Here is an 11,390-nt window from a genome sequence, read left to right as displayed (position 1 = left end):
TGTGAATAAGGAAAAGGAAACAAAATCTAAAGAAGGGTTTGAAAGATCATGAATTTTTTTAAGCTAAAGAGGGTGAAAAATGAATATTTTCAAGTAGAAAAAAAAAATGAAAAAAATGTGAAACATCTAAAAACTATATGAAGGTGTGAATACACATACCATTTTGATGTAACTCTCATGCAAATGGTTTGACACAAATTATTGTGTCTTTGATGAAGTGGTTTGAGTTGCATGCAAAAGACTCAACAAGAAAACAACATTAAGAACATTCAAACCTTAGAAAACATATATGCAGCTTTCACTCCTTTTTCTGCAGAAAAGTGATTACTTTGCAGTGTGAAGAAGAAATGAGGGACATAGAAACAAACAATTGTACTTGTATAAATAAATGAGAGAGAGTGTCAGAACTTTGACTGAACAAATGGCTGAAAACGTCTGTTTCTAAAAACTAAATTCAGTTTCTTCTATTGTCTCTTGAATCTCATTTATAATTATAAGTTCTTTCACATTAATTAAAATCTTAAATTGCAATTTTTGTTAGAAATGAAGGATAGTTACATTACATCTATTCACATTAATGTTGAATGAATAAGAGAAAATTAATTATGAATAAATCGTTTGAATATAAAACATGAGTTTAATAATTATACATTGTATAAATCATTTTGCTTAATTATTTTTTTTAGACACATCGGCAATAATCCGGGAAAAGGGGGTTGAAAAACAAATTATTTTTATGTTTTTTTATCTTTTTGTGTTTTAGCCCCTCTAAATGTTTTGTTTTGCACACTGACCCTAAAAACCTTCTCACATCTAACTCTTCTCTAAACACTCTGATCTCATCTCCCATTCAGCCTCGTCGCAATCCACCGGCGGCAGCCTCCTCGCATTCTAACGGCGGCAGCCTCTTAGGTGCGACCCTTCTTCTCTTCTGCAATAAAGCAACATGTATCATCTCTCTCTCTACCTTCTCTGTTTTGAATTTCCATTGTTAGGGTTTCATGATTTGGGATTTTTTTTTTCAATTGACGCTAATTGTAGTAAATTGATTATTGAACATACAATTGAGATTATGATTAATATATTTATAATATATTTATGTTATGAAATCATTGTTAGGGTTTCATGATTTGGGATTTTCGTTCATTTGACTCTAATTGTATTAAATTGATTGATTGATTATACAATTGACAATTGATTATACAATTGACACAATTGATTAATAATAATAATAAAAAAAAGAAAAGAAAGAAAGCAAAAACAGGGGAATTTCTCTCTTCTTCTCTGGAACTCTCCGAACCCACACTCTCTCCATAGCATGATTCCAAAATCTTTTCAATTCTTCTCTAACACTAAGTACATGTAATATATTCATGGAGAATAAGCTTCTTCCAACTAGTTAGAGAATCCATTAGAGAATCCAAATATGTCTAAAATCAGCTAATCCTGATCCGTTGTTGAGTTCTTAGTTTGTGGGCGTGAAGTGAATAATAATACTGAATAGTTTTTGATTTCATTGGTTCCGTCGAAGAAATGTGCGTGTATCTCGTGGCGTGTCCCACATGGCACTATATAAACAAACACTCACACATTCATTCATCTTCACTCTTCACTCTCTTCTCTTCCCTCCTTCGTTTTCTTCTTTAAGCATTCTTTTACCTCTTTCAACCACAACAAACCTTACGGTAACCCCTTTCTTCTTCTCCTTCTAAGCTCAATTTCTTTTAGATCTGTGTTTTCTTTAGCTTCATTATCATAATATTATTAACATTTTATGCTAGATCTTTATTATTACTTTCTCATTTCTCTCATATTTACTCGTTACCATACAATTTCAATTCCGAATAATTCATTATGTTATCATCAAATTGTGCTACCATACAATTTTTAGTTCAATTTTTTTGATGGATCATTGATGTTTTTTCTTGAAATGTTAGTTGTTAGTTTGTTAGATTAATTTTTTTTCCTCTTTTGTCCGGAGTGAACCTGATACCTCCAACTGCTTTTAACCAAAGAGGTTTTGGGAAAAATAAAATTTAGACAAAGAGGTTTAATAATAATAAGTATATTATTACACTTCTAATTGTGTGTTTAGTAACTCGTCGAATCAACTGGTTGAATTAACATTATGTGAAGTTAGATTAGAATACCTTAATGTTAAATATATGCTCATTTATTTGAGGCCGAGATCAACTATTGATGTTCCGTAGAATCAATCATATATGAATTTAGTTCTTAATTGTTTATGTCTTAGCTTGTTAATTAAATTTATATACTTCAATTTATTATGTTTTGGAATGTTCAAGAAATTCTACCATTGTTAGAAGTTGCATGTGTTGGAATGTTAAGAAATTCTACCCCAACTTATGATAAATTATGGTTAGAGACTTCAGTGTAGAAATTAGAGTATGTTAGATTCATATTCTGTCATAATCTAATTACAATCTAGTTGAGATTCTGGGTTAGTTGATATTAAAATGGTTAGATTGTAGTAAATTAAGTAGAATGGTTTGTTTGGACATTTTAGTAAGTTCCTTATAAGTACAGCAGCTGTCCTGGATTTTAATGTTGTTGACAGTGGCGACAACCTTATAGTTTGGCACAAAATTGTGTTCTATGAGTTCTAAAGTAATGTAGGCTTAGTGGTACATGATAAGAATATAGTTTTACAGTTTACAGCTTACATTGTTAGACTTTACCACATAGTAGTTACTAGTCTTAGTTTGTTATTGGGTACCCTCCTTTCACTTCAAGTTTGTTATTCTGTGTAACGAATTTGTACTCATGCCAACAGTGCAGCTCATTCTATACTAAATATATGAGCTTATAATTCTTGTAGTATTCATATTGAATGGAATACACTTCTTCTTTCTCACAGTTTCTGTTGTGAATCTTTTCACAAATTCTATAGCTTAACAATAGATGATAATTTCATTATTAAGGTAGTGTCAGTTTGATAGAAACATGGATCAAGAGATGGGCCTTGAAGCTGAGCCCAAACCAAAGAAAGGAAAGAGAATTAGGAATGATGAGGTGGACAAGTGATGATGTGCATGAGAGTGAGTGCTATAAAGGTGGTGTCAGTGAGGGAATAATATTCATTGGAGAATTGGTTATTTTGTGGGGTCACTTTGTGACTTAGGGAGCACTTTGTTGCTTTTGGGGCTATTAGCATCTTGCTGATAGTTTGTTACCAGTTTGTTATGCTATTTTCTCTTTGTAATTGCAGAGTACCAATAATACAAACTCTATTTTCCTATTTCATTACTATATGATTCACTGTTTGATTCCATAATTCATACACAAACTCATCACAGTTCCAATTTTAGAACTAATAGATAAGAGGATGAAAATTGATTAGAGAATAAGGAAGAATGTTCATAGACACTTGTTTTTTTTCTCAGCATAATCCCTTTTAACTTATAATCAAAGGAAAGATAAGAATGAACTTGTGTGGTCAGAAAAGAGTTAGAAAAGAATGACATATTATTAAGATTATAATATATATGTTGAGATCAATAGAGTATGTATCTAGACAGGTACAAGTGTGAATAGTGCACAAGTATAGAGTGATAATAAGAAATGGTGAGTAGATAATTTAGCCTATGAGTTTAGTGTTCATAGTAATTTGGCATGTAAGATTAGCCGTTCGCCACAACGAAGAGATAATGTGGTATAGCCGTTCGCCACAACGAAGAGATAATGTGGTATAGCCGTTCGCCACAACGAAGAGATAATGTGGTATAGCCGTTCGCCACAATGAAGAGATAATGTGGTATATCCGTACGCCACAACGAAGAGATAATGTGGTATAGCCGTTCGCCACAACGAAGAGATAATGTGGTATAGCCTTTCGCCACAACGAAGAGATAATGTGGTATAGGTATCCGTTCGCCACAACGAAGAGATAATGTGGTCTATGTGTATATAATGAAATGAGATAGTTTTTTTTATACTTTGTTGATAGTTTTTTTAAATAAGTATATTTTTTATAGTGCATTAGGCTTGCCAGACTAAATATAGGGTTAGTTAGTGGTGGCCTGTGCGCCGGTCATGACCAGAGATTGGGTCGTGACATAAATAGTGACAATAGATTAAAAAAGAGGCCTTTGTAAGTAACTTCAATTGTCTTATTTTGTTTCACTTACCCATCCTTTTCATTTGATTATTTTATATATGTATTTAGAGATTCCAATTGCTAGTGCGGTCTGTATGTAGTTTTTAGTAGTTAATAACAATTTTTTATTTGGAGTTATTTTTGTTGAACACCAAAGAGTTTGTGAACCTCCATTTATGATTGATCGATAACAGATTTGAGGTATTCATAGATGGCAAAGGCAAGGGATAGGACTGAGGACTTCAAAGATGCCGTGCGCCAAAGTGCTCGCTCTTTGGGTTATGATGAGGTATATATGATGCTTCACTACCCTCAACTCATTCTCTTAACTTCCTATTCATTATTATAATTCCTTATAATTCAAATCATGATCCTTTTCCTTTACAAAAAATTCCTATGATTCTTACAATAAAAAATATTTAGGAATTGCACATAAATTTCCTCAATATCATGAATCTTGAAAATGGAACATTAAGTATTGCTATCTGTTGCTGGATCAATGTTATTCTGGTTGGTTTGAACTGTGAATCTTATGTCGTGTGTTGTCATTCTTTTGCAGGCTAAATTGGCATCCATTTTGGCATCTTTTATTATTCATAAACCCCCACAAAGGTCCCCATTCACCAAAGCTGCATATAAGACGGTAGGCCCAGCATTGATATTTTAACTTCTGGCATTATGTTACTTTTAGTGTTGTCAATTGTGGATCGTGGAAAATAGCCGTTTGTTCAAATTCCGCTATGGTGCAACACTATAGCGCCAAAGTAGCCACTATACGATAACACTTTGTACTAAATTGTGTATCATGGAATAGTGACATTTTGTTCTAATTCCGCTACGCTATAGTGCCACAATTTGACAACACCAGTTACTTTATGGAAAAACCAAATTAGTCACTGCATAATCAGTAACAATCCTGTTTGTGCTGCATGTAGAGTTTTATGATTGATGTTTCATTAAGAAAAGGAAGCAACACTACTTTTAAATGATGTGTATTTGATATTGCTTCTCCTTGTTTGTTGTTAGTAGCTCGAGAGTATTGGAGAATTGGACCATTTTTTGTTAAAGCATAGAAAGGACTATACAGATCTGCACCGAACAACGGAACATGAGAGAGATAGCATTGAGAATGAAGTAAGCCATGTGACTTCGGCTGATATGCTAGTTTTGAAAGTATTGTTGCATGTTAATTAATTAATAATCAGAAAATCACCGATTGGTATTACATTTCCTGCCTTGATCACCGTCATTATTAAATCAGATTGGTTATTGGTAATAGTTTGGAGTTTCACATGTTACTCCACTGTATGTTTGCCTCTGACATTGATAATTTACAACTTTCTCACTATGATGTAATACATACAATTTAAATTTGTTTTATTAGCCAGCTTAGCAAATTGGCTTGTGAATTATTATTTTATGTTTATAGATCTAACTAAATTCTACTTCATAGGCTGGTATTAAGTTATGAATTGACTACTAGTGATCACATTGGATCACATTAGTATTAAGTTCACATAAACCAGTGAAAAGTTGATTTTTCACATACTTGGTTTTACATCTGCTGTTGACATTAATGCTAGCTCACCACAATCTATAAAATAGATTTTTATTTATGCCTGTTATGAAATTTGATACGGGAAACCTATTTCCTTTGCATATGTAACTACTACATAGTTTTTGTCTCTTGTCTTGCATCCTCACCTTTCTGTATAGCTTTTCTTTAGGCATTCTCTCTTTATGGAGCCAGCAAGTTTGTATATAAGTTAGCTAAACATCTTGAAATATTGTATAGAGTTTTGCTTATGATGTGCTATTATTTTGTTCTTATCTGGTGCAGGTTAGTGCTTTTATTAAAACTTGCCAGGAACAAATTGACGTTCTTAAGAATAGTATAAACAATGAAGAGGAAAACTCAAAAGGTTGGCTTGGCATCACAACAGCAAAGGCTAACGCTGACACCATTGCCCACAAACATGGGGTGGTATGGACTTGTGCTTATTGAGTTTTTTCAATTATTAACTTATTAGTTATTTATTTTCTGCATGTTGTTGCCAACTTACCCTCACAAATGGACTGTATATAAACATTTTCTGAACGGTCTAGTATAAGAATTTAGATATAAAAATATTCTGATACACATCAGAATATACTTTGAGCCTTTATATAGGCATGAAGCTTGAAGAGGCTTAAGGCATCTGCTAGCTGACTCAGTAGTTACAACAGCTAACTACCTGATACGATAGCTAACTGAAGCTATACATAAATAGCGACACTGCAATACCTAGTTACTAACAGCCTTCCTTCTTCAAACTCAGCGGAGGCTGCAAATCAAGTCTGATAAACACCCTAAGTTTGGAGGAAGGATCACAAAAGCTGGTAGTAGATAGAGGCTTAGTGAGAGTCAACCAATTGATCCTATGAAGGGACATGAGAAATAATGAAATTTTTCTTTATAATTTTCTTATGGGCAAAGACTTTTTTCTTTTTTTTTGTTGATAATCTTAAGGACAAAGATTGGATCTAACTCCATATGCATGGTCTGAACATGTAAAATTGGATTATGAGATAATAGAAACCGCACTTGTATTGTTGCAAAACAAGATTGGAGTTGCTGTAGGAACCTGTAGTTCGGTTAAGACATTGAACCCAAAGAATCTCAGCAGTAGTGCTTGCCTTTGCCTCAATGCTTAGATTTTGTATTGGAACTGTGATAGAGTTAAAAATGTATACGAGAAAAGGTAGAGTGGCCACAGGGAATCACTCCCTATCTCAGTAACTAACTGAGGGACCCACTTGATGAGGTGGAAGGGTGGGAAAGGTGTGCAGAAGAGAGAAAGTAGATCCAACTGTATTTGAGGAGGGAAATTATCGTGGTGTGGGTAAACTGGAATTTAGCTTGTTGCTTGGGAGATCACTAGGCTTGTCGAATTGCCTAGACTATCCATTTCTTTGTTTTTTTCTGCATTTCCATTAATTCGCCTTTGTAATTCTCAAGTAGAATCATTCTGGTTCTATTTGTTTTCCATCATACAATCAATACTACAGTGTTATTTTCCCTCTGTTTCATCTATTATTACTTATTTTTTTTGTTTGCCAAGTTGATTCCTATCAAACTGGCAACAAATAGTTGTTTCTTGTTAACTGGCTTATAAATCATTGTGTAAACCCTTGTCGACTTGCATAACTTGATCTAGGCTGGTCATAGAGAAGATGAAGAGGTAGAGGAAGGAGACATAAAAGTAGCGTGAAATTGGATTGGATATGGAAACCAATACTCATTAAACATAACATCTTTAGATGCACAGACGCGGCCATCATTAGCAAGACATTTCCACCCTTTGTGATTGTATGATTAACCCAAAAACACATTCCTTGGATCTGAAATCCATTTTATGTTGGAAGGCCTTGAAATGAAAAGCAAGCACATCCAATGTTCTTAGAACCTTGTTATCAGGTAGGAACTTGTTGAGCATAAATTAGAAATAGAATTAAATTGCAACTGAACGGAGTCTGTTGATAGGGTATAGAACAATGCAAAAACTAAGATCCCAAGGAAAGCTGTATGTAGGAGGCATGAGCAAGTAGAGTGTGACTCTTTATATACTATTTGTCAGTTTATATTCTGCCAAACCATTTTAGTTAGATGTGCGATATTAGTAAATCTATGAGTGATGCCAAATTCATTGAGAAATTGTGCAAAGTTTGTAAGCTCAAAAGCATCAGTGACAACATCAAGTTCTTGGTCTGCTTCAGATGTATATTGTGCTGGAATATGAGGATTTACAAAAAAAATAAAAAAATGATGAAGCTTGTGTACCCTGATTACAGCTTCTGATAGAGACTTGAATGTGAAAGTGGGCCTTGACTTTGGCCCAAAACTAAGGTGTGATGAGGTGGCATGAGTGCATGGAGAGCATGAAGACTTACTCCACTATATAAGGAGTGTTATGCACAAGGAATAATTTAGCTAGAATTTCAGTTAGAATTAATGGGATCACTTTTAGTGATTTGGGGCACTTAGTGCTTTGGGGCTAGTAGACTCTCTCTACTAGTTTGTTATCTTTGTTATTTTCATTCTCCATTTTCATAAACTGTGTAATTGTTCATCTGTTTCAATCAATACAATTACATATTTCTCCATTTCAATCTTATTTTCATTATTTGAGATCTAGAGTTCCATCAGCTTCAACCACCTGTTTCGATGACAGGAAAATTGTCAGCTAGCTTGACTGAAATAGAGTGGGTGAAATTGTCAATTGACAGGTGCCAGACAAGACTAGTGGAAACTGGAATATTACACAAACTAATATGGCAGCCAGAGAGAGGATTTTATGCACCAATGTCTCCATAAATAGATTGTGGATCTTGGTGGTTATGCCATTATTTCAAATTTTAGGCCCAAGTAGAGGCTCTAGAGTAGATACCATGTTAGAGATCGAGTGAGTGAAAATGTGGCTTGGCCCTTTTGAGTTAGTGAAGAGAGGATGTGATGAGAGAAATGAAAGTGCTCTGTCTCTGTCATGCGAGTTGATAAAAAAAAAGATTCGTATATACTTCAGAGTATACAGTTGGCTTTCTATAGGCATGAAGCCTGTAGAGGTTTAAGGTAACTGCTAAGCATATTCAGTTTCAACCGCTAACAACTACTCTAACTACCTGATACAAGCACCTGTACAATGGCATATACTACAACACACATACAAGATATGTTTTTTTTTTGACTTAAAATACAAGATATGGATGTTACACTAAACACTAACTAACACCAGAATACTATTAAATATTTACATTCATGAATTGAGATGCCGTTTGCTTTTTGGGTGCTAATTTGTTTGTTTTATTTTTTAGGTTCTAATTTTAAGCGAGAGGCTTCATTCAGTTACGTCACAGTTTGATCAACTCAGAGCTATACGCTTCCAGGATGCTATTAACAGGGCAATACCACGTAGAAAACTTAATCGTGTAACCAAGAAAGATTCTACCGAAACCTCTAATTCAGGTGATGTGGAGCTCAGAGAACCAGATGAGTTGCGCAGTGAGCCTCTAAGAGTCCAACAGCAACTCTTGGATGATGAAACACGTGCCCTTCAGGTGATAAAAATTTATTCCTTTTGAGTTTGAATACAACTTATTTTTGTTATTGATTTTTGGATTCTCAAAACTATCCCTTTGCCAATTTTCCTTTTCTTGTAGGTGGAATTGTCTAATCTTCTAGACACAGTTCAAGAAACTGAAACTAAAATGGTAGAAATGTCTGCATTAAATCACTTGATGGCTACACATGTTTTGCAACAAGCTCAACAAATTGAACATTTGTATGACCAGGTTAGATTACATCAAATTCTTCACCCTTCTTTTTGTTTGGTTTAACTTGTAGTTAATGTTTTTGTGGATCTTGTAAGGGTGTTTATCGATCTACATATTTTGTCAAGTGGGACATGAACCACAGTTAACCACATTTTCCAAATTAACCAAACGTTTCTGTTATCTAGCTATTCTTTCCCCGGTTTAGAGCGTAAATCTATAGCTTTCATAAGCTAGGTGGCGTGAAATAGTTAGGAAGAAAATTAGAGAAAGAGGGAGAAAATTAGAGTAGAATGGGGAAAGAAATATATGAATTAGGGTGAAACAAAGTTTTGATTCAATCTTAAATTCAAGGCTTAAATCTGCAAAACTAATATTTAGCATAGCAATCCTAAATGAATGAAAGCCTGAAATAAATCAATTAAAAGTGCCCCATGAGTAAAATACTGAAAATTTTGAAACTACAAGAAATAATCAATATCCTTACACCCCTAAAACTAAAAACCATATTCTTTGTATAATTTTCATACAATTAATGCATAATATGTTTGTGCTTCCTTTTACAGGCTGTTGAAGCTACCAAGAATGTTGAGCTTGGTAACAAAGAACTCTCACAAGCCATTCAACGGAATAGCAGCAGCAGAACATTTCTTTTACTATTTCTGTTTGTGCTCACTTTTTCCATCATCTTTCTTGATTGGTATAGTTAAATTGTTTTCATTTGCTTCTATCAGTGTGTATCTTCTTATATAGCAGTCTCAATTTTCCTTATTACTGATTATAGTATATGCATTTGTCCACTACAAAAGGTATCTTTTTCTTGATATTTACATTTAGAGGAAGCAATGTGATATAACAAACAATTTGAGCAATTAACTTTATGAAGGCAATAATGATAAATTGATACAAGAGTTGGAGATCTTGAAAAGTTTATACACTTGAATTGTCACATCTTTTATAAGTAGTATTATTTGGGGATTTCTGACTGTTTTTAGGATAAACCCCTTAAGAGATTGAACTTTTATTACCATTGCCAATTAAATACGTCAATTTTTAATAGAAAAATGCAATTCCTTAACAAAATACAACTTGACATGAAAATAATTATCACATTAAAAAACACCAGATATGTATAAATTTTCTAGTGGCAGTTGTGATGAACTTTAGGCATAAATAGAAGAGTGAAGAGTCTACTTTTGTTTCAGTCTGCACTAATACAATCTTAAATTTTTTTAAGGGTTAAATAATTTTTTTGTCCCTATAAATTTTTAGCCACTTTCCCAGGGAAAGCTCTGACATTCAATTTGGTTGCGTGCTTTCATATCTCTTCCTTTAGAGGTCTTTTCCATGCTTCCTTGAAAGCCATTTAAATGCAATCTAGAGGCCTTATTTTCTGAACGAAGTATTCAGTAGTTTACTTTAAAAAAAAAAAAAACTTTAAACATAAATAGAAGAAAGAATCTACTCTCTCTCGGTCATGTGATAAGAGTCTACTCTTTTTTTTTAAGTCTTCTCTAATACAATCTTAAAATTTGAAGGGATAAATAAGCTTTGGATCTCTATAAATATCTTAAATTTCGTTTTTAGTTCTTATTAAAAAAATTAGCAAGTTTTATTCCTTAAATATTTTTCATGATGATTTTAGGTCTGTCCTTTTACGTCAATTCATGTGTATTATTTAAAATTTTGGATTTTTTTTATCATGTTTAATATATTATATAAATTTCTCTTATAAAATTTTAATTATTTTTTTTACCAAAAAAATGAATTAAATATGAATCTCACTTCTTTGGTGCCTACGAACATGAATATGAAAATTCATTAAAAAATATAAAGAATATAAATAAACAATCTTAAAAGTAGAGACTAAAAATTATGATAAAATATTTGATAGACCAAAATATACTGAAATATATTTTATAAAGACTAAAAACAAAGTTTGAGATATTTTTAAATACTAAAAATT

General features: G+C 33.0%; 1 protein-coding gene across 4 annotated transcripts; it reads left to right on the top strand.

Annotated features, from left to right (window-relative positions):
- The first annotated feature begins 756 nt into the window (after positions 1–756).
- Positions 757–10,352, top strand: LOC123885203 (syntaxin-81). Of its 4 annotated transcripts, none has more exons than XM_045934476.1 (8): positions 757–948; positions 4,312–4,406; positions 4,677–4,760; positions 5,147–5,251; positions 5,958–6,101; positions 8,969–9,211; positions 9,314–9,445; positions 9,991–10,352. In XM_045934476.1, the coding sequence occupies exons 2-8, from the start codon at positions 4,329–4,331 to the stop codon at positions 10,132–10,134; spliced, it is 930 nt and encodes a 309-aa protein (XP_045790432.1). In that variant the 5' UTR covers positions 757–948; positions 4,312–4,328; the 3' UTR covers positions 10,135–10,352. The 4 variants fall into 4 exon arrangements, with proteins under 4 accessions (XP_045790432.1, XP_045790430.1, XP_045790428.1 ...); XM_045934474.1 differs by having other exon boundaries at positions 782–912; positions 4,329–4,406; XM_045934472.1 differs by having other exon boundaries at positions 785–912.
- Positions 10,353–11,390: the final 1,038 nt, after the last annotated feature.

The sequence above is a fragment of the Trifolium pratense genome, linkage group LG5, assembly GCF_020283565.1.
Source record: "Trifolium pratense cultivar HEN17-A07 linkage group LG5, ARS_RC_1.1, whole genome shotgun sequence".
In the NCBI taxonomy this organism is placed as follows: Eukaryota; Viridiplantae; Streptophyta; class Magnoliopsida; order Fabales; family Fabaceae; genus Trifolium; species Trifolium pratense.
Note: the sequence above shows the minus strand (reverse complement) of the source record. Positions and strands in the feature narration are given on the sequence as shown.